The 17,188-nt window shown below is 33.7% G+C and overlaps 2 protein-coding genes and 1 pseudogene across 3 annotated transcripts; all 3 read left to right on the forward strand.

Annotated features, from left to right (window-relative positions):
• The first annotated feature begins 806 nt into the window (after positions 1-806).
• Positions 807-3,058, forward strand: LOC116011029 (annotated as a pseudogene).
• A 6,217-nt stretch (positions 3,059-9,275) lies between these two features.
• Positions 9,276-10,885, forward strand: LOC116011040 (uncharacterized protein At2g29880-like). The gene is made up of 3 exons (XM_031250543.1): positions 9,276-9,611; positions 9,698-9,916; positions 10,856-10,885. The coding sequence occupies exons 1-3, from the start codon at positions 9,276-9,278 to the stop codon at positions 10,883-10,885; spliced, it is 585 nt and encodes a 194-aa protein (XP_031106403.1).
• Positions 10,886-13,158: 2,273 nt separating this feature from the next.
• On the forward strand, positions 13,159-15,236 carry LOC116000977. Of its 2 annotated transcripts, none has more exons than XR_004094200.1 (3): positions 13,159-14,560; positions 14,798-15,055; positions 15,129-15,236. XR_004094200.1 is itself a non-coding variant. In XM_031240859.1 (3 exons), exons 1-3 carry the CDS (start codon positions 14,539-14,541, stop codon positions 15,199-15,201), a joined length of 363 nt encoding a protein of 120 aa, XP_031096719.1. In that variant the 5' UTR covers positions 13,159-14,538; the 3' UTR covers positions 15,202-15,236. The 2 variants fall into 2 exon arrangements, 1 of the variants encoding a protein (XP_031096719.1); XM_031240859.1 differs by having other exon boundaries at positions 14,788-15,055.
• Positions 15,237-17,188: the final 1,952 nt, after the last annotated feature.

Raw genomic sequence — 17,188 nt, forward strand, 5'->3', positions numbered from 1 at the left:
CACCGTGGTGCAGGGTATAACGATTGTAACAAATCTGACCGGGCCAAAAGGCCCAAACAAACATAGGTCCAACTCTTAAAAGAAAAGAGTAAAACCCCTACTTTTTTTTTTTTTTTTGGTGAAGATAAAAACCCTACTGTACAAACGTATTGTCTGCAAATTGCAGATCAGAGGCGCAGCGCCAAAAAGACCGAACAACAGCATACAAATAAAAAAGTCGATCGACTGCTGCCGTCGCCGTCCTCTGCCGGAACGCAGCCAGCCAAACCGTGACAACCACTCCAGTCGTCGCCGCTGCCCACGGCCCGAACGCCGACCACCACTGGTAAACGAACGAAAAACCGTTGCCGCTGCAACCGACCGGAAGTAAACATATATGTTTACAGTTTATATGCATTTTAGATATTGATTGATATGATATATGTTTATGCTCTATGATATATATATGTGAATTCATTCCCGTATTTAAATATATACATGCATATATTTCTATATTTTTTAGATATGAATTTTCTTCCATTTAAAATTTTTGCAAAGTGCAAATGCAGAACATAATTGAAATTTACACATTTCTATATTTTTTAGATATGAATTTGTTTCCATTTAAAATTTTTGCAAAGTGCAAATGCAGAACATAATTGAAATTTATACATATTTCTATATTTTTTAGATATGAATTTGTTTCCATTTAAAATTTTTGCAAAGTGCAAATGCAGAAACATAATTGAAATTTATAATGTATAAAAATTTCCATGTTCTTGATGGACACTTGTTACATGCAAGGTGGGTACTTTTTATATATTGTGATGGCTTCTTCGGCTACTTTTTCTACAAGTAGCTTTTATGGTATTGTATTTGGGTCTAGAGATAGGAGTAGTTATAATGAAGTTTTACAAACTTGTAACATGAAGTCCATATCTACATCTGTCGATACGCAAAATTCACTGTTATCTAGCAGGAAATAGGTCAAAAAGCAACTAGTTGCAAGGGACTTGAGAAAGAATAGTAGTATCCTCTGTAGAGTGTAGAGCAGTAGAGATTGAAAGAAAACCTTGGTTTACAGAGGGAAATAAATTCCTACTTGGTGATGTAATTTAAGCTCAACAATTTGATAGAGATACACTTAATGCTATATTTGAAGTGGCACGTGAAATGGAGAATGTTGAGAAAGGATCACCTGGAAGCCAGATGCTTAAGGGGTATCTGATGGCTACCCTTTTCTATGAACCTTCCACTAGGACTAGGCTTCATTTGAGTCTGCCATGAAGTGTCTCGGTGGGGAAGTTTTGACAACGGAAAATGGGCGTGAGTTTTCATCTGCAGCAAAAGGGGAAACGCTTGAAGGTAGCTTTAGTTGGTTAGCCTTAAATGCTGTGTGAGAAAATTCTTAACTTCTGATATTTGGATTTAATTTGCAGACACAATAAGAACAGTTGAAGGTTACTCTGATATAATTGTCATGAGGCACTTTGAAAGTGGTGCTGCCAGAAGAGCAGCAGCCACAACCAACATTCCCATTATTAATGCAGGAGATGGTCCTGGTCAACACCCAACTTAGGTTTGCATTTGTCTTGGTCATTCAATATTGTTAAATATATTTTTATATTATCTTAATAGAGTTCGAACGTTGTTTCTAATGTTTGCATGCAATTGTATTAACTATATGGTTAGTACAAGCATATGCATATTTTTGAGGTGCTGTTATTCTCACGATGCATGATTTCCAATTTCATAAATACCTAACTTAGATAGAAGACCTTATTGAAAAAAACCGGTATATAGTCATACTGATCAAGTTTGTGGGTCATCATTGATTAATAGTTTTTCTGTTCAGACAAAACCCCTGAATCTGGTTCTTCTTGTTTCATTGTGAAATTTAAGGAACTTTAGGTAGAATCCTTGGAAGCTGGATTTGATTAGAATATTAGATGATGTATTTTAGTAGTTAAATTATTAGGAACCAATTACTCTAGAATGCAAACATGGCATTGCTATCCTTAATCACTGTTTCCTTGTATTGGAAAAGTCTGATGTAAATCTTGTCTCGCATGCTGTCTAAACAGGAACCTATAAATAGAACCCACTGCATGCATTATGTAGTGCACACAACTATTTTACCATTTCTGTCAATATGAATCTAATAATTAATTTAAATTATTTATGTTGTTCACTTTTAATTGGGCATAATAGTTTCTCATTTTTTCCACGAGCAGGCCTTACTAGATGTATACACCATTCAAAGGGAGATAGGAAAACTTTGACGGGATAAAAGTTGCCCTTGTTGGTGATTTTGCTTATGGAAGGACAGTTAGGTCACTTGCTTTTCTACTTGCTAAATACCAGGATGTGAAGATTTACTTTGTCTCCCTGATGTGGTAAAAATGAAGGTAGGAGGGTATAGAGTGCGTGGTTAACAATTTTATCTTTTTACTTTGAGATAAAACATTTAATAAATTAATGCATGAAACGATCATACCAAGGTGCAGTCTAATTATTTCTATCTTACCCATAGATTAAAAAAACACAGTTTATGAAAGGAGTAGTAACACATGTGCTTAATTATTTTTTCCAGGATGACATAAAGGATTATCTTGTGTCACAAGGAGTTGATTGGGAGGAAAGTGCTGATTTACTGGAGGTGGCTTCCAAATGTGATGTGCTTTATCAAACCCGTATCCAATGAGAAAGGTTTGGGGAGCGAATTGATTTATATGAAGAAGCCCAAGGCAAGTACATAGTGGATCTAGAGGTTATGAGGGCAATGGAGAAACATGCTGTTGTCATGCATCCTTTGGTAAGGCTAGACGAGGTTAGCCTTCTCCTTCTTTTGAAAGAAGAAAACTTTAGAATCCATTTGTTTGTTAAATTCTAAAATCAGCGTCGTCTTTGTAGATAACTGTTGACGTGGATGGAGATCCAAGGGCTGCGTACTTCAGACAAGCCAAGAATGGCCTCTACATTAGAATGGCTCTTTTAAAGCTTCTACTTATTGGCTGGTGAGTGCACCCACCACACCCTGTTTTTCTCTACAAAATTTTGAAAATAATGCCATTCATGAATACAGGGCCTAACCCAGTCCAGATTTTGTTTCACTAAAGCATCAAACCTTGACGTCGGTCTTTGGCTCATTATCCACACCAATGTAAATTATGAATCTTTTGACAAAATCTAAGAAATCCATGTACTTCTCAAAGTTGATGTGTAGCAAATGTGGCCAACTTGTCATTGTCATATGCCCTCTACTTTCGCATTTAGTCGCATCCAAAAACAAAATCCATTTTGGTACAAGACAACACACATGGTTCAATGTTACTATGGAATAATTGCTGCCTAGGCACCGATTAATCCACGGGCATCTAGGCACCAATTAATTGCCGCCTAAGCGCCCTAGGCGCTAGTCACCCCCGGGCACTGAGGAACGCCTAGTGACTTTTTCAACCATGATATACACTACATGTTAACATCATCAAAATCTAATACAATAACATTCTTAACCATTTATCAATAGAACCAAGAAGCCTTATCTTTGAGAGCATTGGCCTCTTCAATGTTCATGTGATGGACCAACTCGCGTCATATCTCTTTTTATATTTGAGTTGATTGTGGTAGCCTGTTGTAATAATATTGTTATTGTTATAAATAATATTTGTGGCCATTATTAAAGGCATTGTAACGGTTGGAAGTTATATAACGATCATCATTAATGTTGGTGTTTATTACTAGTTACTAGTATTATATATATTGTATTCCTATGATGTAATGTTGATGATCAGTGAATAAGAATGCTCTCCCTTCTCCTTGTCTCTATTCTCTCTAGCTATTATATTAGTTTGTTCATAACTCTGCAATTCACTATTCACCAGTTAGGAGCTAAAGGCCAACAAGCACAACAAACCCATTCTAACATGTTATCAGCACGCTCCCATGGTGGACGGTATTTTACAATTGCCTACATTCTTTTTATGATTCACCATATCTGTAGAATATGAATATTGAATATTTTTTCTGATATTATTGCAATTGTTTTGTTAAGACATATTTGTTCCTATTTTATGCATAATTCTCTATATATTGAAAATATATGCCCTGCAATATTTGATTCTTTCAATATTTGATTTTGTTTCTACTTTGTACAATATTTATGTTTCTTTCAATATTTGATTTTGTTTCTACTTTGTACAATATTTATGTTTAAACTGAAATGTCATATCCCCTATCTCATATACAAATTTGTATATTAATTATATACAAATCAGTTTTTTTTTCCAGAATCTTTCATCCTCCTTCTATCAATAGTATTTTTGTTTACCCAGCATAGAAAATTGGAATTTTTTTTCCAATCCTAAAAATTATAGTATATGCATCCATATTTGTTTGAAACCTTCATCTTCTTCAAACATTTTTTTCCTAAATCTTCATCTCAAAAAGAAAACTTATAAAAAAATCCAAGCCAAACGAACTTAGTAGATTCCCTCATCGCATTCTCTGTCCGTCTCCCTCTCCGTGGCATGATACAGCGGTGGTCGTCGTTTTTGGCAACCGGCGGCGAGGGGCGCGGTTGCAGGCGGACGGCCAAGATGGCAGGCGGTTGTCGTCTCTCTCTCTATTGGCGTCAGTAGCAACGAGCGTCAACGGTGGCGAGCATCGGCGGTGTCGCTATTCGACGGTTCGAAATGATCGGAGAAACGGAGTTGCGTGATGGTCAGCGAAGGCGGGCCACTTGCGCATCTCTCTATCTCTTCCATTTTTTTTCTCCGGTATCTCTAGCGTTTTTTTAAACAGTTATTTGGTTGTTAGGTTTTTTTTTTTTTGTTTTCTTTTGCCTTTAGCCAACTATGATGACCTTCATATTTGGGCCGGGTCTAGCCCAATATGGGTGAAAAATATTTTATATGACAGCCTAGTATAAAGGTTATACATTTGAGAATGCATATATCTTTTTGGGCATATTTTATTGTGGACTCAAATTTTGTGGTTCATTGATTCATGTGGAAATTTATTTTAGACTCATTTCCATTTCATTTGGAGCACATATCATAGATCATTCTATCATGAACATATTGACAATATTTTTTTTATTGGAAATGATCAAATTTATGAGCATATTGGATTACATCCTATTATTCAAAATTAAAATCAAAGTTAAGTTGTGACCTCACTCGTCCAACCATTCGTCACATTCTTTTACCATAGCGAAGTTATCTTCGACGTTTTCACCAGGATGACGGTTCACTTCATAGTGGTTGCTCACCTTCTTCACATAATCTTCTTGACTATTAGGTTCCTGCTTGCTTTTCTCTTGATTATGGTTGGAAAAATTGTTAACATTACAATAATCCTCAGTCCATGTAGTAATCACACCACTGTGTGATTCATTAATTCCAACGTCGCCGTTTATGGCAATGGCGAGTAATCACTTAAAATGTCGCCGTTTATGGACAATGGTGAGTAATCAATTGACATTTCTGTAGGACTTTTGTCTTGATTGAAAGGAAACGATACGGTCTCTTCTGAGCCGGCCTTTCATCCTTTTCCTTTTCCTCTTGCTTCATGTATGGTTGGAACAATTGAGACTCCGGGCCATGTTGGTTCAAGCAACCGTCCAACCCTCATTCTTGGTTTTGAATAAGTCATTTTTGAGATATTATCTCCGACTTTTGATGACTCCATTCTTTTAACAGAATGAAGCTAGAGTAGAAATGATATCCCTTTCTTAAACAAGTCACCCCTATTTATACATTTTCAATGAGTATTATTTCCAAAAATCTTAATGATTCTTACCAATTCTATTATGATTTAATAGGATTTTTATTATGATTTATAGAAATATATAATCTGTAAGAATCAATAAAATTTTTGAAAATGATGCTCATTGAAAATGTATAAATAGGGGCGTCTCCATTAAAAGGAAGGGATATCATTTCTACTCTAGCTCCATAATGGAGTTATAAAAAATCGGAGATAATATCTAAAAAGAAGACTTATTCAAAACCAAGAACGAGGGTTGGATGGTTGCATGAACTAGCATGGCAACCGTCCAACTCTCATTCTTGGTTTTGAATAACTCATTTTTGAGATATTATCTCCGACTTTTGATGACTCTATTTTTTTAACAAAAGCTAGAGTAGAAATGATATTCCTTTCTTAAACAAGTCACCCCAATTTATACATTTTCAATGACTATTATTTCCAAAAATCTTAATGATTCTTACCAATTCTATTATGATTTAATAGGATTTTTATTATGATTTATAGAAATATATAATCTGTAAGAATCAATAAAATTTTTGAAAATGATGCTCATTGAAAATGTATAAATTGGGGTGACTTGTTTAAGAAAGAAATATCATTTCTACTCTAGCTCCATAATGGAGTCATAAAAAATCGGAGATAATATCTAAAAAGAAGACTTATTCAAAACCAAGAACGAGGGTTGGATGGTTGCATGAACTAGCATGGCAACCGTCCAACTCTCATTCTTGGTTTTGAATAACTCATTTTTGAGATATTATCTCCGACTTTTGATGACTCTATTTTTTTTAACAAAAGCTAGAGTAGAAATGATATTTCTTTCTTAAACAAGTCACCCCTATTTATACATTTTCAATGACTATTATTTCCAAAAATCTTAATGATTCTTACCAATTCTATTATGATTTAATAGGATTTTTATTATGATTTATAGAAATATATAATCTGTAAGAATCAATAAGATTTTTGAAAATGATGCTCATTGAAAATGTATAAATAGGGGTGCCTCCATTAAAAGGAAGGGATATCATTTCTACTCTAGCTCCATAATGGAGTCATAAAAAATCGGAGATAATATCTAAAAAGAAGACTTATTCAAAACCAAGAACGAGGGTTGGATGCTTGCCTAAGACTTATTCAAAACCAAGAACGAGGGTTGGATGCTTGCCTGAACTAGCATGAAAACCAAGAACGAGGGTTGGATGCTTGCCTGAACTAGCATGACAACCGTCCAACTCTCATTCTTGGTTTTGAATAAGTTATTTTTGAGATATTATCTACGACTTTTGATGACTCCATTGTTTTTTAACAGAATGAAGCTAGGGTAGAAATGATATCTCTTTTTTAAGCAATGCACCCTTATTCATACATTTTCAATGAGCATTATTTCCAAAAATCTTAATGATTCTTACCAATTCTATTATGATTTAATAGGACTTTTAATATGATTTATAGAAATAGAATTGGTAAAAATAATTAAGATTTTTGGAGAAAATGCTCATTGAAAATGTATAAATAGGGGCGTCTCCATTAAAAGGAAGGGATATATTTCTACTCTAGCTCCGTAATGGAGTCATCAAAAGTCGAAGATAATATCTAAAAAAAGACTTATTCAAAACCAAGAACGAGGGTTGGATGCTTGCCTGAACTAGCATGACAACCGTCCAACTCTCATTCTTGGTTTTGAATAAGTTATTTTTGAGATATTATCTTCGACTTTTGATGACTCCATTGTTTTTAAACAGAATGAAGCTAGAGTAGAAATGATATCCCTTTCTTTAAGCAAGGCACCCTTATTTATACATTTTCAATGATCATTATTTTCAAAAATCTTAATGATTCTTACCAATTCTATCATGATTTAATAGGATTTTTATTATGATTTATATTATAATTTATAGAAATAGAATTGGTAAGAATCATTAAGATTTTTTGAAATAATGATCATTGAAAATGTATAAATAGGGGTGCCTCTATTAAAAGGAAGGGATATCATTTCTACTTTAGTTTCATTCTGTTAAAAAAAATGGATTCATCAAAATTCGAAGATAATATCTAAAAAAGGACTTATTCAAAACAAGAACGAGGGTTGGACGGTTGCCTGAACTAGCATGACTTGGAGGGCCAATTGTTCCAGCTGTATAGCAAGCAAGAGGCAAAGGAAAGGGATGAAAGGCCGGCCCTCAGAACAGACCGTACCGTCTCTTTTCAATCAAGACAAAAGTCCTACAGAAATGTCGATTGATTACTCGCCATTGTCCATAAACGGCGATGTTTTGAGTGACTACTCGCCATTGTCCAAAAACGGCGATGTTGGAATTAATGAATCACATAGTGGTGTGATTACTACATGAACTGAGGATTATTGTAGTGTTAATTTTTCCAACCATAATCAAGAGAAAAGCAAGCAGGAGCCTAATCGTCATGTGAAGAAGGTGAGTAGCCATTATGAAGTGAATTGTTATCCTGGTGAAAAAGTCGAAGATAACTTCGCTATGGTAAAAGGATGCGGCGGATGGTTGGACGAGTGAGGTCACAACCTAACTTTGATTTTAATTGTGATTATCATTTGGTTTGTCAAAATGTTGTGATAAGACCCAAACAGGTGTTGATGGTGTTAGGGGACATCATACTTGATATATTTTTAACTCAAATCTAGCTCACTACATATCAGTATCAAATCCCCCATTAACTTAGTACGTGTAAACCATTTCCCATTCTGTGTTCCTATTTTTAGGATGGTGTATTCAATAACGATTTTCATGAATTTTTAAATACTTTTATCAACTTTAAAAGTTTGGTGGTATTCAATTTAGACTTTTATAAACTCTTTAAAAGTTTACCTGTATTCAATTCAAACTTTTCAAAACTCTTTAAAAGTATACATGTATTCGATTCAGACTTTTATAGAGTTATTAAAAGTCTACTGGTATTCAAAAAGTTACTGACTTTCACAAACTCTGTCAGAATAGGATTTTTGTAGACTTTCTCTTCATTAATATAAATAGATGAAATCCAACCCTCCAACCCCAAACTTTTCAATATTCTCTACAAACTTTTTTTCCTCTATCTAAACTAGGCAAATTTTCCATCAATTTTACGGTACATTTCAAATCTTTTATAATTTTTTTTTTTATGTTCAAGCAATTTTTTTGTTGCCATCGCAACAAAATAATTGTTGCGATCACAGCTAAAAAAATTGTTGCGATCGCAGCTACTACTGTTCGCAGCAGATTCATGCGAACAGCAGCATCGTAGCAAATATTTGCTGCGAACAGCAGCAAGATTGCTGCTGTGCAGCAACAATATTTGCTGCAACCAGCAAGTTTCAGCAAATTTTTAAATTTATAATTTTTAAATTTTATTTAATTAATATGTTTATAATTTTATATAATTGTATGTTTATTAGTTATTAATTATATATATATATATATATATATATATATATATATATATATATATATATATATTGTATTAAGTTGAATTTTTTAAGAGATTCTTTATTTATTTTATAGTAATTATAAATGAGAGATACTCATCAAGAAAAGAGTAAAGGTAAAAATAAAGTTAATGGAAATTATGTATTATGGGCAACTGATGAGAGTAACGAGTTGTTACAACTCATGGTTGATGCCATAAAAAATGGATGGCGTGATAGTAGTGGAGGTTTAAGCAAGTTAACTGTGGAGAAGATGATACTTCCTGCTCTGAATGAAAAGCTTGGGTGTCAAAGATCGTATGCACAATACCAAAGCAGATTGAAATGGTTCAAGAATCGTTTTAACAACTTTTCTGAGCTTATGCGTCATAGTTCTGGATTTGGTTGGGATCCAATAACAAAGAGGTTTGAAGGTGAGATTGTTATATCCTTTAATTAACATAGATGCTGCTTAGTTTTTTTTTTTTTTTTAAATCATTCATTAACTATTTTCTTTTTCTTTTCTAGTCTCATCCTACTCATAAACACCTACGGACCGATATAGTTGCTGACTATGAAGATTTAGCATTTGTATTTGGAAGTACTACTGCCGTAGGAAAAAACTCTATCGGATTGGGTGATGAAACTGATGCAAGAATCTATAATGTTGAAGAAGATAATCAACATAGAATTGATCAACTACATTTTGATTTTGTTAATGATGGATTTACACAAAATGATATACAAGTAGATTCTCAAGATCCACGATTACCACGATTGATAATTGTACTAACAAGATGAATATTTTAATTCGTATTTTTTTTTTGAAGGAAAATCTGTACTTTTTCATTCTAAACATTCTGATAATTATATTACTCAGCATTAGTTGTTTCATTAGTTCGAGAAATATTTTTATTGGTTATATTTATAAAAATTGATTATATTTTCTTTATGAATAATATACTCTATTTTTGTGACATCAATATTTTATTTTTAATTTTTACAATGCACTAATTTATAGATAATATATTAATAGAAGTTATGGAATGTTTGTGAGGGTGTATCAATTTAGAGTTTTAATGACTTTTGTAAACTTTTTAATATGAAAAAGTTTTTAAAAGTTTATAAATGTTTGTTCTATGGATATTTATAAATTCTTACAAAGTTTATAAAAGTTTAAAAGATTCTAGGAAAGTTTACAAAAAACTCTACAAAAGTCAATTAAAATCCATTACTTTAAAAGTATTTAAAAGTTCATGAAAGTCGTGATTGAATACACCCCCCTTAGTGTGCAGTCCAAGTGTTATATCACCACCATTCACTACAAAAAACGTGGATAGAATGACGCATTTAGCGATGGACATATTCCATTGCTTATATAATGACGAAATAGCTACAATTTAGTGACAGATTTAATGTTTTGCGTTCGATTGACAATTAGCGACGGAAGTGTTTTGTCATTAAATACGTAATATTAGCGCTAAGTTTTCGCGTAAAATTTTGAGACAAATTTGGGACGAAATTTTCGCGGGCTAATTCAATAATTTTAATTGCTGCAGATTAGTTTCAAGCCAATGTATTCGTGTGTACGCCTTAGCGACGAATATGATCTGTTGCTAGCTAGCGACAGATTTTATAATGTGTCGCTAGCTTTAATAACGTGAATGATTTGTTTTTACTCTGTAGCGATGGACAATATTGTCCGTTGCTGGATAGCGACGGATATTAGTGTCTGTCGCTAACATTAAAACCCCGATTTTTTTGTATACATAACCTAGTGACGGATTATTGGCTTGAAACTAATATATCTATCCGTCACTAGTTTTTTGACCGGGATAATTTTAAATTCTTAATTGTATATAAACTAGCAACGGATAGGAGCATCTGTCGCTATATATAGCGACTGATGCTCCTTTCCGTCGCTAGAGTTTTGATCGGGCTTATTCTAAATTTTTAATACGGGAGGGGAAATTTTTTTAAAAACCTAGCGAAATTTTTAAAATCTGTGTGTTAATGTTTTCATGCTATTGCTTTTCATGATATAAAATATAGGGAAAATGGCACTTTTTCCCCTTGTGTTATACGCATATAGCACTTTTCCCCCCTGTGTTATTAAAGTGGCAGTTTTCCCCCCTCAGTTATTTTAAAAGTGGTAGTTTTTCCCCCTGTAATGTTAAATTGACATTTTTACCCTTAAATAATTATTTCATTTATTTTTATTCTCCAACCAAGTATTACTAATATGTATGGAAGATCACGGTTCGATACGAACCTAATCGAACACTGTAACAATTGAACTTAAATAGTATGGACGGTTACGGTTACGATTCAGAACCGAAAAAATAAAATAAAATAATTGTTGAATTTACACTATTTTTAAATAATAAATGAAATTTAAAAATAAATAAATAAATAAATAAGTTTTGATTGGCGGTTCAAAATCGAAATTGGAATCGAACCGTACTGATTTATCAAAATAAGTGTTTGATCATTTTCACTATATATTATTGTGGTTCAGTTCCAGAACCGTAACCAGAACCGTCCATACTATTTCGGTATGATTGCTACAGTGTTCGGTTAGGTTCGAACCGAATCGTAATCATCCATACATATAAGTAATAATTTGTTGGAGAAGAAAAATAAATGAAATAATTATTTTAAGGGTAAAAATGCCAATTTAACATTTCAGGGGGAAAAATAGCCACTTTAATAACACAGGGAAAAAAAGTGCTATATGCACCTAACATGGGGGAAAAAGTGTCATTTTCCCTAAAATATATATCAAAACCTCATTGCCTTTTCTTTTTAAATTCCTATAATACTACTCTGTAATCCACAATAGTAAGTAATGTTTGTTTATTTATTTCACTGTTATAATATAGAGTTGCTAATGAATTTACTAAGAGGTGTTTGGTTTGCTAATGAGTTGTAAGCTACAAATGTGAACTTTGTGATTAGAGGGATAAGAGCTAGTAAATCAAAAATATAGAGTTTGGCAATAATTTAATTTCTTTTATTAATTCAAGTATAATGTGACTGCAACACACCAAAGATCTTTGACATATATGAACTTATTCAAACTTAACCTAGAGTTTTAAATGATAGTCATACATTATCAAGATATGAACTTATTATTGTTTTTAAAAGATGCTCATACTTAGATTTAGATAAGAATGTGAACTTAATTAATTTGATTCTTTCCAATGCTAACTACCTCGAACCTAAATTGCACGTGGAATTGTGAAAGGATTGAATTTAAGTTGGTCTGAAATAATAATGATGTTGAACTTGAAATTTTATCATCTCCTCAACTTGCCTATATGCTTCAATCCTTACCCCAACTATTGGGCTGCAATTTCTAGATGCCCACAACCCTCCAATAGTCTAATACCATTTATCAGATTGGTCTTTGCATCTTACAATCAACTATGAATGATAATGACTATTCTAGCTAATGACCATAATTGATTTTTAATCTTTTTTTTTTCTTGGTAGGATGCCCTCTAAGCTAAGTCAAATGTAACAGCCCAATTAGTCCAATTTTTGGTTTATGGTCCCCCTTTAAATTATGGGAATGCACCCTTTTTGTCGATGAAAAAAAAGTGGTGTAGACTAGTAAGTGGTAGGCCATAATTGAGTTGCCCTTCATATATGTAATAAGATAATTTAATCATTACATTATGTGGTCTGGTGTTATGATACACATACATTTGTGAACAGTGTAATATAGTTCACTGTTCATCTCATGTAAAAGATAGACTCATTACATAATTGAGTGTTATATTCTTCACCACTCCTCCCTTAGAGATCGGTGAATGTGATAAATCACCACTTTAACTGACCAGTCTCAAATGCTAGTACAATAGTTTTAAGAACATGTACTATTCTTCACCAAAAAAAAAAAAAAGAACATGTACTACTATATAGTAGATTCCTAAATGTATATTGAACTTCAAATTGTTAATAAACTTTAACACTTATATTATGTATTATACAGACACATGATCCTTCAAACAATATTTCAAATAAATTTATAAAGTATCTTGCAAAAGGGCCGCTGAGATGTGATAATACCTATTCAGGATATTATTTGAATGGTTTTAAATTTCACACCATTGGTTATGGTGGAGCTAAAGAAACAATGAATAGTGGAGTTTGCATAAAAAGGTATAAACTATAGTATAGATAAAAGTGATTATTATGGCCGATTGGTAGAAGTTGTACAAGTTGAGTACCCTGGCTTACTAGTCAAGGACAATATAATTCAAGTGTGAGTGGTTTGACCTAACAAGTGTGGGCATGAAGGTTCATTCCGGGTATAAACTTGTTGAACTTAATCATAAGCGTAGATTCAATCTAGCAATGCAAGCTGCTCAGATTTATTATTGTACATACCCAAGTTTGCGTCGCGACAAGTTTGACTGGTGGGCTATTTGCAAAATTAAAGTGAGATCTGAAGTAGAAGTTCCTGAATTTAATACCTGCACCATTTCAAGAAGAAATTACCGACAATCATGATCTCATGCAAATAGATGAAAGACCCATTACATTTAGATGACCCAAAGGGTGGAGTGATAGAACTTGATGGCGAACATGGTGACATTGAAGATGACTTTGAGTTAGAGGAAGAAATAGATGACTCAAGTAGAGATTCAATAATAGGAGATAGTGATAATGATACTAATAGTTAGTGCATAGTTTAAATAGTAAATGGTATGTTAAGGGTTCCTTGTCTTCTCTCCAGGTTTTGTGCTTGCGCCGCTCTCATCCACAAGGCCGCCGCCTCCGCTTGCTTCGCGGAGGCGGCGACCGATTCTTCCATCTTCCTCCTCCCATTCGCCACCAGTAACTCCCTCTGCAACCATCTCCATCGCAGACGGTCCGCCTCCATCGCGTGGTCTCTTGATTTTCACCCCGCCCATCGGTTGCTCATCCATCTCCATCGCCACCGGTCACTTCTCCCTCCTTCCATCCACCTCCTTTTCACACTGCTAATTTTGGTTTAATTTTGACTTGCAGCTTCTTTGTTTCCCCTGTTTCCGGTTGATTTCCCTTTTGCTATGTTTATGGTTTTTAATTTTGCCAGCAGTGTATTTCCTTTCTCCATTTGCTTTGTTTACTAGAGTTTAAATCTGCTAGTAGTTTATGTTTATCTCTCGTTGTTTTGGCGAGCTTCTTTCTCTCGTTTTATTGGCGAGTTCCTTTTTCATAAAGTGTGAAACAATTTATTTGGTTATGTCGTATGTGAATCTCATCCTGGACACCGAAGATGACAATGTAGAAGAGACTCCTCTGAACTATGATGTGCAGTTCAACCCGATGGAGATATTGTTAATGAAAAGAAGAATGAAATTTGATACCCAGGTGATATGCATCAATATCAAAGAAGCTGTAAGTTCTTTCAACGATTACAACATCAAATTTGTGAAACAGTCCGCGAAACAAGTTTTATGTAGCATTGCTAGAAAAGTTGTTTCAATGTCTGGCTGTAGAGAATATTTAATTGTTCTATTGATCTTCATTGTACACGTTTCAACTTATTATGATTAATGAATTAGTTTCGTACTTCAAAAAAAGTAAATGGTATGTTATATTTATATGTTATTTATAAATACGAGGTGGTGGTAGAACTGGACGCATAAGAGGACGTGGACAAGGTGTATCGATTACACCTTCGAGTTCTAGCCCATCCTCGTCTGCACTTCCTTCTCTTGTGGCACCTCTTCCTACTGTGGTGTTTCCACCTATTGTGGCACCTGCTTCTATTGGTTCACCAACTGACTTGCCGATTTTATCACCATCAGACTCTACTGCTCCACTCACATCCTCATCAGTTGCAGGATCTGTTGGTTGTGATTTGCCTATTATTAATGTAGATGATAGGAGGTAAAAATGTGTTATTATGTTTACATTTATGTGTATATTATTTTATCTTTATTCATCTCTTATATATGTACAGGTTGATACATTCTCATGCATGTTCAGTTAGCAAAGGATCTACCCTGATGGGTATACTTGAAGAATGTATCTAATGAATACAAGGAATCATACTTTGAGGAATTTAAGGTAAATTCACGATATGATTTGGAAAATAGTGTTTAATTCTTGAATCTAGAATGTTATTAAATTTCTGTCAATGCATCTTATGGATGGTGTTACTGTAATGTATTTATTTTCCTTATATTTGATGAAAGGCGAAATGAACTTCAATTGGGAGGCCAACTTGTGTACATGAAGAAACATGGCGCATTTGGGAGACATATTGGGATAGGCCTGACATGAAAGCTAAATCTGAACAACGCAAAAATAGGATGAGTGAGGTGGCAGGACCTGGCACGGGATGTTCTCGGCATACCAGAGGATCTAGATATGCTATTGAGCACTATCACAAATTGGTAATACACTTAACTTAAAATTTTATTATTTATATATATTCTTTACAAATTAAGTATCATTTTATTGTTTGTGCTTGTTTAATAGCTAGATGAACTTCAAAAGTAGCCTAATATGTTTGAGCGCTTTGAGCATATGCACAAAAAGAATCTATGCTTTTGTATACTTCTTTTATTTTGTATATGTTTTAAATTGTAAGAAGAAATACAAGCACGACATGATACTGTAATGCAAGAGGCAGAAGGGTCAACTGAGGCACCAATTATAAACATGTCACAGTCGTATGTGGTGACTGTTGTTGGTGGGGTAAAAAACAACGTATTTATGGCTTAGCGACCAAGGCATCCTCGTTTATCAGTGAAAATAGTTGTAGTTCATTTGCTACTTAACAATTTCATCAAGCTGTAACGAAGGAGATGGTGAACCAACAGTTAGAGAGCATGCGAGCTGAGACGGAGGCTAAACTACAAGCTGAAAGATCTCAAATGCAGCCTCAGATTGCCATGACCTCCAACTACTGAAGCTGAACATTCTGTTAATTCAAATGATGAAAACTTAGAAATGCATGCTTGTAATAGGCGCTAGTCAGGCGGTAGACTAGCGCCTAAGAGGTCTAGGCGGTGCCTAGGCGGTACCTAGGCGACAACCTATAAAACCAAAAAAATAATGCATGTGTGTGGGTGTATGTCATATATTATATTATATATATTATATATAGATTATGTTTTTTAATATAGTGAGGAGATGATTAGATTATGTTTTTTAATATATTTGGTACTATTTCTAATGATGTAATATTATATTGCTAGACTTTTGTTATTGTTATTGAGCTATGTAACCTTAGACTGCTATACTTTTGTTATTGTTATTGAGTATGAATATTTTAATATAACATATTTTACAATTATATCATTCAAGTACTATATAATAGATTTAATGCAGGTACATGATATTAATTAGAGGGTAATTTTTTTTTTAAATTTAGCGACGGATATTTCTGTCACTAAGTTCAAGCTACATGAAATTCAATTCAAATTTAAAAAAAAAATAAAGTAGCGACCATAGTATTTGTCGCAACATGTAACGACGGTATCTAGCGACGGAATATCTGTCGATATTCCCTTGCAAATGTTGTTCAAAAATCGTTGTAGTGGGAAATTAGCGACGGAAAATTTGTTGGTGAAGCGACGGAATTTTCATCGCTTGATCTAGCGACGAAAAATTTTGTCGCTGTTGCCTCACAAATTTCATCCTCAAATTCGTCACCGGAAGAAATTTAGCGACGTACTGTTTTCGTTTAGCAAGGGAAATATTCGTTGCTAAAATTAGCGATAGAAAAAAATTTTGTCGCAAAATTTTACGACGCGGGTTTTTGTGAAGGACTAATTCCGTCGCTAAATGCTTTAGCGACGGATTTTCTTTATTTAGAGACGGAATTTGTCCATCGCTATTTTCGTGTTTTTTTTGTAGTGATTTGCGTATCTTTATGGTTTATTTACATAGAGTCCATGATAAGGAATCAATAAACTGGATCCATGTGATTTAATAGAAGGACCAAAATTGGTTTTACATTGGTTTTGCAGTAATATATAAAATGCCAAAATATTTGGTTTTACATTTTTGCCC

Source organism: Ipomoea triloba, chromosome 1, assembly GCF_003576645.1.
Source record: "Ipomoea triloba cultivar NCNSP0323 chromosome 1, ASM357664v1".
Lineage (NCBI taxonomy): Eukaryota > Viridiplantae > Streptophyta > Magnoliopsida > Solanales > Convolvulaceae > Ipomoea > Ipomoea triloba.

Excerpts from the sequence above, each read along its gene's own strand:
- LOC116011040 (XM_031250543.1), top strand. The coding sequence starts at position 9,276 with ATGAGAGATACTCATCAAGAAAAGAGTAAAGGTAAAAATAAAGTTAAT. Across the intron at positions 9,612-9,697 it reads AGAGGTTTGAAGGTGAGATT|TCTCATCCTACTCATAAACA; the intron begins GTTATATCCTTT and ends TTTCTTTTCTAG. Across the intron at positions 9,917-10,855 it reads TTACACAAAATGATATACAA|CGATGGACAATATTGTCCGT; the intron begins GTAGATTCTCAA and ends TTTACTCTGTAG.
- LOC116000977 (XM_031240859.1), top strand. The coding sequence starts at position 14,539 with ATGCATCAATATCAAAGAAGCT. Across the intron at positions 14,561-14,787 it reads GCATCAATATCAAAGAAGCT|GTGGTGGTAGAACTGGACGC; the intron begins GTAAGTTCTTTC and ends TATAAATACGAG. Across the intron at positions 15,056-15,128 it reads ATTAATGTAGATGATAGGAG|GTTGATACATTCTCATGCAT; the intron begins GTAAAAATGTGT and ends ATATATGTACAG.